This window comes from Chelonoidis abingdonii, chromosome 1 (assembly GCF_003597395.2).
Source record: "Chelonoidis abingdonii isolate Lonesome George chromosome 1, CheloAbing_2.0, whole genome shotgun sequence".
In the NCBI taxonomy this organism is placed as follows: Eukaryota; Metazoa; Chordata; order Testudines; family Testudinidae; genus Chelonoidis; species Chelonoidis abingdonii.
In genome coordinates, this window is record NC_133769.1 from 371754576 (window position 1) to 371768805 (window position 14230).

General features: G+C 45.1%; 1 protein-coding gene across 1 annotated transcript; it reads left to right on the forward strand.

Annotated features, from left to right (window-relative positions):
• Positions 1-504: 504 nt before the first annotated feature.
• LOC116822470 (olfactory receptor 52R1-like) lies at positions 505-1497 on the forward strand. Its single transcript, XM_032776369.2, has one exon. It carries the CDS (start codon positions 550-552, stop codon positions 1495-1497), a length of 948 nt encoding a protein of 315 aa, XP_032632260.1. The 5' UTR covers positions 505-549.
• Positions 1498-14230: the final 12733 nt, after the last annotated feature.

Genomic DNA, 14230 nt, shown 5'->3' on the forward strand with positions numbered 1-14230 from the left:
GCCTGGTCTTTTCCTGGAGATGTGTTCCAGCTGGGATGCTTCCCCCAAAACATGTTTGTCAAAGGTTTAGATTTTTTGTATTCTCACATTTGGAGCAACTGGGTGAATGGGAAACTCCCTACAACACAGAATCTCTAGCATGGGTTTCATTTCATGAATGAACAATGACAGATAACCAGTATCCACACTGGCATTTCCCGATAGAGCCTTTTAAAGTTTCATAGACTCCAAAGGGTAGGAATTATTGACATATGGGGCACCATAAAACATGGAATTGGCATCAGTAGGGTCATTTGTTCACAATTCATTCCTCTGAATAATGAAAATGTCAATTTTCAGTGTGTCAATAGTGAACAATCTGTTTAACCAACGAGAAGAGCCTTCAGTAGTGCATATAGTGTCTCATATTAACATTGTCTCTCTCTGTCCAGGCATTCGTACTGCAACCATCATCCTTGACCTTGGGCACGTACAGGAAGTCAGGGGAACATACAGTACATACAGGAGACACTGTTCTGCCTCAGAGTTGGACACCTTCTCTCCTACTCCATGTCAGATTACAACACAACCAGCGTAAACAATCCCTCCACCTTCATGTTGCTGGGCATTTCTGGCCTGGAGGCAGCCCATGTCCGGATCTCCATTCCCTTCTGTGCCATCTACGCCATAGCTGTCGTGGGGAACTTCACCATCCTGTTCATCGTGAAGATGGAGCAGAGCCTCCATGGGCCCATGTACTATTTCCTCTGCATGCTGGCCATCACTGACCTGGTCCTGTGCATGTCCATCCTGCCCAAAATGCTGGCAATCTTTTGGTTCAATTCCAGAGAGATCGATTTCAGTGCCTGCCTCACCCAGCTGTACTTCATTCATTGCTTCATAGTGATGGAGTCTGGGATCCTTGTGGCCATGGCTTTTGATCGCTACGTGGCCATCTGTGATCCTCTGAGACATTCCAGTATCCTGACAAACCCTGTTGTGACCAAGATTGGCCTGGCCGTGGGGCTACGTGGCAGCATGCTCGTACTGCCCTATGTCTTGCTGGCGAGGCAGTGGCCATATTGCAGAACTAACATCATCCCACAATCATATTGTGAGCACATGGCTGTAGTGAAGTTGGCCTGCGCTGACATCCGTGTCAGTAGTTACTACGGTCTCTCTGTTGCAATCTTGGTGATCAGTATGGATGTGCTTTTTATCACCGTGTCCTATATCCAAATCCTCAGAGCTATCTTCAGCCTCCCCACAAAGGACGCCCGGCTCAAGACTTTTGGGACTTGCATCTCCCACTTCTGCACCATCTTAGTCTTTTACATCTCAGCTCTCTTCTCCTCCCTCACGTACCGATTTGGCCACAAAGTGCCCCTGCATTTCCACGTTCTCATTGCCAGTGTCTACTTCCTGCTGCCCTCCATGCTAAACCCCATCATCTATGGAGTGAGGACCAAACAGATCTGGGACAGGCTGCTCTGGCTCTTTACTCATAAATGGACCTAAAGTTTTCTCCTGGTGCTCTGGCTCTTAGACTGAGCTCCATGCAGAGCTGGGAGGTGACATGGTGCTGAGCCCTAACTTGTCCTGAACTTACTGTGCGTTGTCAACATGACAGACTGGTAACTGAATCCCTGAACTCTGCTCTCTGACCAACCTCTTTCCCCAAGTCCCCACCCGTGTTCCACATCTTCTCTTAAGGCCCCTCCCACTTCTATGATTCTTCCTCCAAGGTGCTGTCCCTGTCTCTCTCTACTCTCCTCCCCTCTCCTCATCACTTGCTGGACCATCTCCACCTCCCTTTCCCACCAGCTGGGCTCCCTCTGCTCTGGTGTTAGGATGGGATCTGCTGCAGCCTGACAAGGAGCCTGAGTGAGTGCAGCAAGGACATAGCACGGGGGCTGACAGGCCAGTCGGGAGTGGAGGGGGAAGCCAGGAAGGTGTATAAAGGCAGCTGAGGGCTGGGAGCAGGGTTCTGAGGCAGGTGGGTGAGATTGTGCATCCTACAGCTTGTGGGCCCTAAAGCTCAGCTACAAACTCCTGAGGGCAGAGACCCTTGTGTGGCTTATTTCCTTAACTTTCAGCTCCCTTTTTCTCCTCCTGGCTGGGGGCCTGTAGGAGGCAGAGCCCTGCAGTGGGGATGAGCTGGTAGCCCTTTGTCCTGAGCTAGACCTCGGGGGCAGGGTAAAGGATCAGTTTTCAGGTTGGAGGACAACAGCTGAGAGATGCTGAAGGAGAAGCCCCTGTGTTAGCTGTGAAGAGAGGATGCTGGGCAGAAGCTGGGGTGGCTTAGGTAGCTCACAGGGAGGGAGATAAACAGCACACCTGCCATTAGCCGGCTATTCTCACAGATACATGGCACCTTATCTGGAAGTACAAGGGACCCACTGCCCAGGGGCTGAAGCTGAATGGTGAAGCTGAGTCTAACATACGCTCTGCATGATGCTATTGATCACTACGTCCAGAAGCTCTTTAGCTAGGCTGCCAGGCAGCCTTTGTGACAGGGTCCTCCCAGGCTTCCAGATGGAACTGGGGTACCATTCAACCCCTGACCCCCCAGCATGGGCTCCCTCCAGCACTGTACTGCTGTGACAACCAACTAAGACTTCCACCCGGCGATGTCTCCAGCATACATACAGGTAGGGCTACGTCCAGCTACAGTTACAAGCCCTTGTAGGGGAAAGCTTCTCTGAACTCCTCAGGCACATCCCCTCCTCTGGAGTAAATCCCCCAAATTATACCATCTTGCGCTGCATGGGAAACCATATGGCATAAGCTCATAACATCTGTCACCTCCTTCAGCGTGGAGACAAAATATAGGTTTTCAGATATTTTAGTGATAGCCAAAAAATTCAAGCAGATTAACTAGCAAATAAGCAAAAAATACAAACTAAGCTTAAAATACAAAATAGATTGGATATGAATAACAGATTCTCACCCTAAGAGATGATACAAGGAGGCAGCATTTTCTTATGGGGCAGCAGCACTTGCTTTACAGCTTGAAACCCCCAAGTGTTTCATACACAGGGTAAAAATCCCTTTAGCCTGGATCCAGCATTTCCCCCACTTCAGATTTTGTTCCTTGTGTGTTTCCAGGAGTCTCTTCAGGTGGACAAAACCCTTTGTCTCAAAGCTAAGTTCCCAGACTGGTTGATGGAAAAAGCGACTGACATCCCAAGATGGAGTCCAGAGACGTGGTCTCATCACATGTCCTTGTAGAGTCAAAGTAGCCATTACTTGGAGGCTGTCTGTAGCGTTCATAGGAAGGCTTCCCCAGTGGGAGATAAGTTTCTTCTAAAGCCTATTGCATTTTCCTAATGGCTCATTGCCCTGAATAGACCCTTCTCCAGCCACTGCCTGTACTGAAAACATCTTACTCAGGCGTAATTCCATTTGAAATACAGATGCATAGCCAATATTCGTAACATCTCACTCAAAAATGGTAGATGTACACAAATAAGATAATCATAGTCAGCAAATCATAACTTCTCCAGTGAGATCTCACAGGGCTTATCTTGCATAAAATGTATCATAATTATGTCCTAATCACATCACAATAATATCACTGTGGAGAACATGGGGTGCAGTCATCACAGCATTATCCCCATGTCATGGGCTTACTTAGCCATGTGCAGCAATAAAGTAGTTTACCTAAAACCACATGAGTCAGTGGCAGAGCTGAGAATGGGGAATCTTGACCCCCACCCCACCACCACACTTTTGCTGTAGCAATGAATCGGCACTGCTCTGAGGTTATTTGTGTATCGTGATCAGTGGAGTTGCCGTCCTTTTTAAACAGGAGGAATTTATTAAAGAAACAGCTAAAAACTACAGCCACAAAAACAGGTTTCCACAAAGCTCAGTCTTCAGCCTTGTCTTGCTCGTTTACCAGGGACCTCAGGTTGCCTGGAACTCTACACAGTTCATAGAGGCAAATGGTGTGCTGCAAGGAGTCAAATCAGTGCAGTGTGTGACTCTGCAGATCTAATTAGGGCTTTTGGGTGGCAGCCCACTAGAAATAATAAATAATCACCTGCATTAATACATGGAGAGGCTGTGGTTGAGACTTAGAAAGTGACTTGCCCAAGGTCACCCAGTGAATCCGTGGCATAGCTGGGACTCTACACTTCTAGTTCACTTGTCTCTGCTGATGCTTCATCTCTAGATAAATGACTTTGGCCAAATCCTCAGCTGGGAGAGGCAGGTGCTGTTATCACTTTGAGGGTTGACAGGTCCTTGTCTCCTGGTCAGGCCCAGTATTATTGAAATTATTCTATTGTTGGGAATCCCAATGAGCACAGGCGCAACACTCACTCTATATAAAGTCTTTATATTTACAAATATGATGCATTAATACATTGAGCACAGTCACAAACACCCCATCTTGGTAAGATAGCAATATTACAGAACGCACATCCGCACAAACATAGACTCACACCACCCCTTGTAGGACAACCTGAAGTGCTATCCATCACTGTCCCATCATCACCTGTGGCCATCGTTCTGGTGCATCCCAAGGACCACATCTGCTTCTACTGCCCCTAGGTTGGGATGCCACCTTTATAATACATTACGTTGACACCGTTATGTTTCATGCATATTCAGTAGGGGATCATTCTCCATTTCCTTACTTGTATTTCCTCACCTAACTTATGTCGGGCTGTCTTTTTCCCACATGTTAGTATTCCAATGATCTCAACTAATTATCATATATGTCAGTTAGTTACCATGGCCCTTTTGTGGTTAGGTATCACATTTGTTATTTCTAAACTAACTGGTTATTTTGGGTTTTTCCAAGTTGTGGTGTACTCGTTACATTTAAAAGGGTCAGAAATAAGGAAAGCCCTATGCCAACCAGCTTCAACACATCATATGTGGAACTTGTGCTTTAGCTTATATAGCTAGGTGAAAGGTCCTGAACAAATGTGAGCTGACTTTGCTATCTGGGTGAAAAGTCCCACACTTGTATATGCTAACTTTGCCTTAGTTCAACATAAAGGATATGGCCTATAACTCCCTTGCCTTACAGATAAACTACTTTAATATAAATCTATTATACCCTATTATGATAAAACAAGTAATCAAAACCATAAGGCAAGAAGAAATCCACACAAAAAAGATATATAGGCAAGCAAGCAGATGAGCCCTATAGGCTATAGTGCAGCCCCATTGAACTCAAGGGAGGTTCCTTGAACTAGAGAAACATCTCTGTTCATGTACTGCACAAGTCAGGTTGAGAGAGACTATGGAAGCAATTGACAGCTAGGAACTCATGGGCTATGTTCTTGGCTCAAAACACTTCCCTTTCTGCTGCCTCAGTTTCCCCATCTATAAAAGGTGGGGGTAATGAGCAATAGTCTGTGAAGCACATGCCAGTGATGTCCATGTGTCACCATGCTCCACTGATGGTGCCAAATTCAGGACAAACTGCTGAGAAATCAGGCAGATTCACCACAGACTGGTGGTTGTTCTGTCATTAGATTATACCAAGCCAGAAACAATCGTAAACATCTGTATCACCACACTGGTTAATTAGAAGCCAGAAATGCCCGGACACTGGACTCTGTGATGAGCAGTCAGTGAAAACCAATTTCACCACACATCGGATCCCTCCAATCTCAAGAAACCTGCCACTTATCCCAGCCAATATATAACTCAGACCTTACCCAATAATCCTGATTCTGCAAACTAAAACGTTAATAATAAAAGAAAAGGAGAAGAGTTATAAATGGCTAATAGATCAGATACATCCAAGTGATTTTTCAGTGTTCAGAGATCAGGATCACTGGAGTACTGAAATAACTGTTAGCTTGCAAAAGTCTCTCTGGAAATTACCCAATCAGGTTGAAAGTCATCAGTGTTCAATGCTTCCTTGTTGGAAACCCATTATAGAGAAATGAACATAACAAGAAGATGTCTCAAGGGTCCTTCTATCTATATCTTCAGCCCTGTGCATTGGATTTTACAGTCCCAAACAAAGACCACAGCCCAAGGTGTCTGGAAAATTACTGGCTCAATTCATAGTCCAGGGTCACATGAGCATATCCCATGTCCTTACAGGTTTTGATTTCTCACAAGGGCAACCATTGACCATATTCTTGCAGAAGTGAGTTTCTTCTACGGCTCAGTGTGAGAACTAAGTGTCCTTGCTGGCCCTCAACACATCGCTGCCTGGCCTTATCCACATGAGGGTGTTACCCAGGAACACAACACACATGTAAGATTCCTGTACATAGCCAATATATATAACTTCAGACACAAAGATGATGCATGCACATAATCTGGATAATCATACTTAGTAAATCATAACTTTCCCATTGGTGCATGACAGGACACACTTTGTACAGAATTTGTTGCAATTGCATAAGTGTTGTAGCATCAATGATAAAAATGGTCCTATTCAATCATAGATTCATAGACTCTAGGACTGGAAGGGACCTCAAGAGGTCATTGAGTCCAGTCCCCTGCCCTCATGGCAGGACCAAATACTGTCTAGACCATCCCTGATAGATATTTATCTAACCTACTCTTAAATATCTCCAGAGAAGGAGATTCCACAACCTCCCTAGGCAATTTATTCCAGTGTCCAACCACCCTGACACTTAGGAACTTTTTCCTAATGTCCAACCTAAATCTCCCTTGCTGCAGTTTAAGCCCATTGCTTCTTGTTCTATCCTTAGAGGCTAAGATGATCAAGTTTTCTCCCTCCTCCTGATGACACCCTTTCAGATACCTGAAAACTGCTATCATGCCCCCTCTCAGTCTTCTCTTTTCCAAACTAAATAAACCCAATTCTTTCAGCCTTCCTTCATAGCTCATGTTCTCAAGACCTTTAATCATTCTTGTTGCTCTTCTCTGGACCCTCTCCAATTTCTCCACATCTTTCTTGAAATGCGGTGCCCAGAACTGGACACAATACTCCAGCTGAGGCCTAACCAGCGCAGAGTAGTGTGGAAGAATGACTTCTTGTGTCTTGCTCACAACACACCTGTTAATGCATCCTAGATCACAGTGTTGACTCATATTTAGCTTGGGGTCCACTATAACCCCTAGATCCCTTTCTGTTTTACTCCTTCCTAGACAGTCTCTTCCCATTCCGTATGTGTGAAACTGATTTTTCCTTCCTAAGTGGAGCACTTTGCATTTGTCTTTGTTAAACTTCATCCTGTTTACCTCAGACCATTTCTCTAACTTGTCCAGATCATTCTGAATTATGACCCTATCCCCCAAAGCAGTTGCAACCATGTTCTCATCCCACAATGGTGCTACAGCTGCCAGCCACCTTAGGAAGGGGCATTTCCCAGGTTCTAGCAGAGCAAGCAGCTGGGACATTAGAGCCACTGGAGGATGGCAAAAGCAGATAAAAATGTTTTGCTGCAGGGAGTCTGCTTCTTGTACAAAGAAAGTAGGAAAGAGTTTTTTGAAAGTGAGAGGTGGATGTCTGGGACCTTGGCTGTTTCCTCCAAGTGTTGCCAGCCAGCACCCTTGGATTTGAACAACCTTAACTTGTGCTTGGCTAAAGCATCTTCCAGAAAGGTGTCAGGGCTAGAGTCACAAAGGCACTTAGGTAAATATTGAACTTAGATGCGGATGCAAGAGGCACCGTTTCAGATCATTTTTTTGTGGGGGCAACTTTAACCATGATTCCTGGGGCTATTTTCTACTGCACCAATAGTCCACAGTCACTTAAAAACTATCCCAAAAGTTACCAAATCTATTTATTATACTTTTTTTTAATTAACCCTACAGTCTGTACCTTTAAAAAGAATCACTATCTGGAGTATAATTAAATGATGGACATTAGCAGCATATAGATCTATGACAAAGAAATTGTTCAGATTGGCTGAGGTTTATGTTCCCTGATGGGTTCATACAACTAGTTATGATAAATAGAAAGGATTAAGCTGGAAGGAAGTTTCCGGTGTGTTGCTGCAAGGATTTGAGAGAGTCAACATCCCCTCCAGGAAATTCACTGATCGTACTCAGGTTTGTGACACTCTGCCACCCTCACAAACGTTAAAGAGTAAGTACAACAGGCGATAAGAATATTTACCAGCTGTAAGAGGAGATACAGCAGAAAGCTGCAAAATGGCTGCTTGAGGGTAGCAGTTGAGGGGCAGCAGCTCCTCGAAAGGTATAGGGGAAAAAGAAGTGCAACTGCACTCTGAGAAGATGTGGTAAAATCCAGGCATTCACAGAGGAATCCTTAAATTGGAAGGATTTCAGAAATTAAACATCACTGCAATGAACTGAATGGATGGTACTCAATATTGTGAGACTCGGCCACCCTTAAACATATTAAAGAGTAAGTCCTGCCATTCCCCCCAAAATTAGAGAGTTGTAGAAAATGGGAAAGTTTTAAGTGTAATTTAAGTAATGTTTGTGGTGTGACAGTGCATGTTTGTTTCGTGACAGCAAGGAAAGATCGCGGGTGGCGTCAAGGCTGATTCCCCACTCTGGCACTTCAAGTGCAGAAGGTGGGGGCCTGAAAGGACTCCAAAAATTAATACTGGTCACTCCAGGCTGGTAATGCTGCCACCACCCAAGTGAATACTGCCTACCCCTACCACTCCCTGACCCTGTTTGTTTCAGGAAAATGAATTTGAAAAAAGTACTGCAAGATAGCCCACTGCATTCCTATTGGCTGAGCAAAAAATAGCCAGCCCAGGGAGGGCGGGAGGGCAGGATGGAGAAGAATGAGCAGCATTGCTCCAGGCAGGTGAGGGGATGGTTGGAGAGGAGTAAGCAATGCAAGCAGCATATATTGCTCTTGCTCCCAGCTGGCAAGGGGATGAAGCAGAGTAGCAAGCAGTGTCCTTGGCCACTGACTTTCTCAAACTGCTGCTCATCTCCTGCCTGTCCTTTAAGAAGCCTAAGGTTCTGTCAGTAGCCTGCACAAAGTAACCTGAGTGCTGACGCTGCTCCACAGCTAACGAGCTGCTCAGAGCCTTAGTTTATTCCTCAGTTCTGGTGGGTTTCTCCCCTCCCCCCACCTTCATCTTCCCAGCAGGCCTGCTTTGTTCGGGGTTCTCACACTACACCTCTTGGATGAGGTGTTGCAGGTTTGGAATGTGTGTGCGCGCATGGGCCTCCATGTGTGTGTGTGCGCACATGGGACTCTGTGGAATGGTCTAGATAATACATAGTCTGGCCATGCGTGCAGGGGACTAGACTTGATGACCTCTCGAGGTCCCTTCCAATTCTATGATTCTGTGTGTTTGCATGTGCAGCCGAGTGTGTGAAGTGCATCCCCACAATAGCCCTTGATTTAGCAACCCCGCCAGGTTTCAGGGCCTTTAATAACTTCTGTTATGCGGAGGGAAACACACTGTTTGAAATAAAGCGCTCAGCCCAGTATGTGCTGTATTTGGAAAGAAGCAATATGATGCACTCAAATCACATGAACTTCTTTCCAGTCCACTGGTAACTATGGAGAATGGTAAACAGCACCTACAAGGGAGCAATATTTTTAAATCAGCAAATCCAGATATCTCACACCAAAAGAGTCCTAAAAGAGTTGTCTGAGGAGATCCTTGCCCCACTGATGCTAATTTTTAATAAATACTGGAATACCAGGGATATCCTAGAAGACTGATAGAGTGCTAACGTAATTCAAAAAGAGATGACTTGGGTATTAAATTCCACTTAGTTTGACATCAGTCTTGGGCATAAGAATGGAAAAGTGGATAGGAGATTTATTTAATACAGAATTAAAGGGTAGGAGTACAATTCATGCCAATGAACAAAATTTGATAGAAAATACGACACATCAGAAAGACATGATTTCGTTTATTAGGTGATACCTAATTGGTTGATAAAGATAACTGCAGAGATGGAATAGACATAGACTATTGCAAGTTGTTTGACCACATGAGATTCAGATTAAAAACTGAGTGCTAGACAGTGTCACTAGACCACTCATTAGATAGAGTGAGAACTGACTAAGTGATAGAATTCAAAAAGGGGATGTCCCTGGGGAATCTTCATCCATCAGGGGGGTTTCTAGTGGTTCACACAGGTCCATAAGCACCTAACTCCCACTGATTTGGGCCTCTAGGGGAAAGGCTCATGAGTGGGAGAAAGGAGTCTATTTCCATGTTCGATTGTCAGTTGAGAGCCCTCTCCAAGAGTGAGGTGCCAAGCACAGGTCAATGCTTTCTCATGAGACATAGGAACATATATAAGAACAGCCAGACTGGATCAGACCAAAGGTCCATCTAGCCCAGTATTCTGCCTTCTGACAGTAGCCAATGCCAGGTGTCCCAGAGACAATGAATCAAGTGATCCATCCCCTGTCGCTCATTCCCAGCTTCTGGTAAACAGAGGCTAGAGACACCATCCCTGTCCATCCTGGCTAATAGCCATTGATGGGCATATCCTCCATTAATTTATCTAGGTCTTTTCTTAACCCTGTTATAGTCAGGTATTTGAGTTAGTAGCGGAAAACATCCAGATAAAAAACACTAACCAATATCAGTAGAGCATACATAAAATTGACTAAAAAGTGGCTAACAGACAGATCTCAGAAAGCACTGGTCAAAGGGCCATTGTCAGCAAATCCAGCTGCATTTAGTGGTGTTCTGCACAGATCAGTTCTCAGCCCGATGCTTTTCAATATTTTTATCAAGGATCTGGAAGCAAATATAGAATCACTGAAGATAAAATTTGTGGATGACCCAAAAGTTGGCAGAGTGGTTACAATGAGGAGTCAGGGCAGGCACACCGATTAATCTAGAGTGTTTTATGAGCTGGGCTCATACAAACACCATGGGTTAATACAGTGACATGCAAAGTTATCCTCTCGGAATGGGGAATGTAGGACCTACACACTGTCAAATACAAAGTGATCCTCTCGGAACAGGGAAAGCAGGTCCGTCCCACAAACTAAGGGACTGTATTATGAAGGCAGGCACCCTGAAAAGGATTTAGGGCTCACTGTGGACAACCAACTCATCACAAGCTCCCAGTGTGATGCTGTGGCCAGAAGGGCTGATTCAATCCTCGGCTGCATAAACAGGGGAGTGGTGAGTTGCAGCAAGGGAAGGATTTTACCTCTGCACATGGCAGTGATGAAACTGACTGTGTCCAGTCCTGGGGTCCACATTTCAAAAAGAATGTTGAAATAATGGAGAGAGTGCAGAAAAGAGCCAGAGAAGTGTTTGGGGGCTGGAGAAAATGTTGAACAATGAGAGACATAAAGATCTTCATCTATTTATGTTATCAAAAATACCATCAAAGAGATAATTTCACTGGGAGAAAAACATGGGTACTAATATACTCTGTGATCTAGTGGAGAAAGGCAGAGGAAACCTCAGTGGTTGGAAGCTGAAGCCAGACAAATTCCACCTAGAAATAAGAGTCAAATGTTTAATACTGTCAGTGAATAACCTTTGGAGCACACTGCAAAGGGAAGTGGTGGATTCCCCAACACCCCATACCTGCAGATCCAGACTGGGTGCTTTTCTGGAAGATCTGCTTGAGGGCCTGTCCACACTGAAAATGCTAGAAAGGCACTACTCACACCGACAGCAGGGGTTGTTCCATCAGCACAGATGATCCACCTCCCCAAGAGGTTCTAGCTAGAGTCGATGGAAAAATTCTTCCCTTGACCTCAAGCTGTCTACAGAGGGTTAGGTTGTCCTTGGGTTGTCAAACAGCAAGAGATGGGTACCTGCAATTTCTGAGATGGAAGCATCTTCCCTGGGAATGCCCCTCCGGTAGCTGTGTCCCACACCTCTCTCACCCCAGCATCTGCAGCAGCATCCCATGCTGAGAGCCGATACAGAAGTGTGCACCATTTAAAATATAGCTCAGGGCAATCCCAGTGGGATTTGCTCATCCTCTAGGGGAAAAACGAGCATCTGATTGTAAACAGACTAGAGAAAATCCTGTCTGCAGTTTTCTGTTCTTTATCAAGTCCTCTCCAGGTATTGCAGTTACACAGCTGAACCCTCTTGCCCTTGTCAGAACCCTGACCTGTATAAGTTTATTACCCAGTCTGCCCCTTCATCAGTGTGGAGAGGAGAATGCACTAGCCTCTGCCTTTGAAGAGATTTCCCTTTTACATTTCAAACAACACACTGCGTCAGGTTAAAAAAATTATATTAAAAATATGTATTAACTATAGAAAGATAGATATTAAGTGATTATAAGTAATAGTGTGCAGATCAAAATTGGTTACCTAAGAAATAAACAAAATCACAATCTAAGTTCTAAATACTAGACAGGATTTTAATCAAGCCGTCTCTCACCCTCATAGTACCAATCAGTCGAGATGGGAGAGGGGATATTGGGAAATAAGGCTCTGCAAAATCTAGGTTATGGACATGCTTGCTGGAAACTAACCCCAATAAACATTACCTGCACCTGGTCTCCTGCTTTCTGTTTGCATGACAAGAGCCAGGGGAGAGGGTGAAGGGAAAGCCCTTTAACAGTGACAGGGAAAGGAAGTAATGACAGACAGGGGCGAGGTCTTGGGGGAAGAGGCAGAGCAGGAGTGGAGCCTTGGCAGAAGAGGTGGGGCAAGGGGTGAGGCTTCAGAGGTCCGGTTACCAGCAATTAGAAAGATAGCGAACCAAAGGTTTGTACACAGACTTGTTGTCAGGCTGACACAGCACAGTAAGATCAGGAAAGGATTTAATATCTTCTTCACTGTCCAGTAACTGATTCAGAGAAGAGGGCCCAGGACCATATCACCATCTAGATTGGCATAGAGCTTGATGGGAGAACCAGAGCACTAGGAGAAAACTTTTAGGTCCCTTTATGAGTAAAGAGCTGGAGCAGCCTGTCCCAAATCAGTTTGCTCCCCACCTCATAGATGATAGGATTTCAGGATGCCAGGAGGTCCATGTTGGCAATGAGAACATGGAAATGCAGAGGCACATTGTAGCCAAAATGGTGCATGAGGAAGGAGAAGAGACTTGGGATGTAAAAGGCTACGATGACATGTGGGGAAGGAACATAAGAAGGAGATGTCGGTCCAGTGCTTTACAAACACAGAGACTGAAGGAGTTACAAGAAGCTGGGGCAGGACAGAGGCAGAAAGGCAGCAAGGGGACTCTTTAATAGCAGCACTGTGGCTGCAGAAAAGCGGCAGACTCCAGCTAGAGGAGGAGGACACCCCAGAGGGCTCTGGGCAAATCCCAAAGTTTGCTTCAGGGCAATGTGGAAAAATTAATGCACATTGGAAAACCTCATCCTAAATATACGTATAAAATGATGGGGTCTAAATTAGTTGTTGCTACTCAAGAAAGAAATCTTTGAGTCACTGTGTATAGTTCTCTGAAACCCACCACTCAATGGGCAGCGGCAGTCAAAAAAGATAACAGAATGTTGGAAATCATTAAGAAAGGGATAGATAATAAGCTGAAAAATATAATAAAATCATGACGATTGTGGAGAAAGTGTATATAGAAATGCTATTTGTGCCTTCTCATGACACTAGAACAAGAGGTCACTACATGAAATGAATAGGCAGCAGGTTTAAAACAAACAAAAGAGAGTATTTCTACACACAATGCATAGGGAACTCTTTGCCAGAAGATGTTGTGAAGGCCAAGACAATAACAGGGTTAAAAAAAGAACTAGATAAATTCATGGAGGATAGGTCCATCAATGGCTATTAGCCAGGATGGGCAGGGATGATTCCCTAGCCTCTGTTTGCCAGAAGCTAGGAATGGTCAATGTGGTATGGATTCCTTCTGGAGCTCTTGGCATTGGTCACTCTCGGAAGACAGGATACTGGGCTGGACGGACCTACGGTCTGGCCCAGTATCGCTGTTCTTATAATCTTATGTTCACTGCGGTAGGGAATGGTGTGCAGGTACTGTATTATGTCTGTTCGGTATCTCTTGTGCTGTCTAAAGTAAAGGAAATGTTTTAGAAAACCCCTTTTGAAGCCCTGGGTCTGTTTGCTTTAACGATCTTGTGCCCTGGAAGAGAGAAACTGGAAACAGAGTGTGCCAAAGCGGGAGCTCTGGCATAGGTGTGCTGAACCAACTGGAGTTTTTAGGGGAGCTGAACCACATTAGGGTGAAGGGAACAGCTTGAGGATTTCTGCACACAGCTCTGGGATCACCCAGCCCCACTCCCTTTCCACTCACAGTATTCTAGCGTTGATGTGGCAGCTCCAGGTTTGTCGTCACAGCCCTGCTCAAGCTCCCGTGGCTCGACGCCCACCAGAAGTTTGTGTCCTACACACTGGATCCATATCAGAGCAGCGTTCAGGCCCTGCCTCTGG

Bases quoted from the DNA above. Each gene is read 5' to 3' on its own strand.
- LOC116822470 (XM_032776369.2), top strand. From the start codon at position 550: ATGTCAGATTACAACACAACCAGCGTAAACAATCCCTCCACCTTCATG.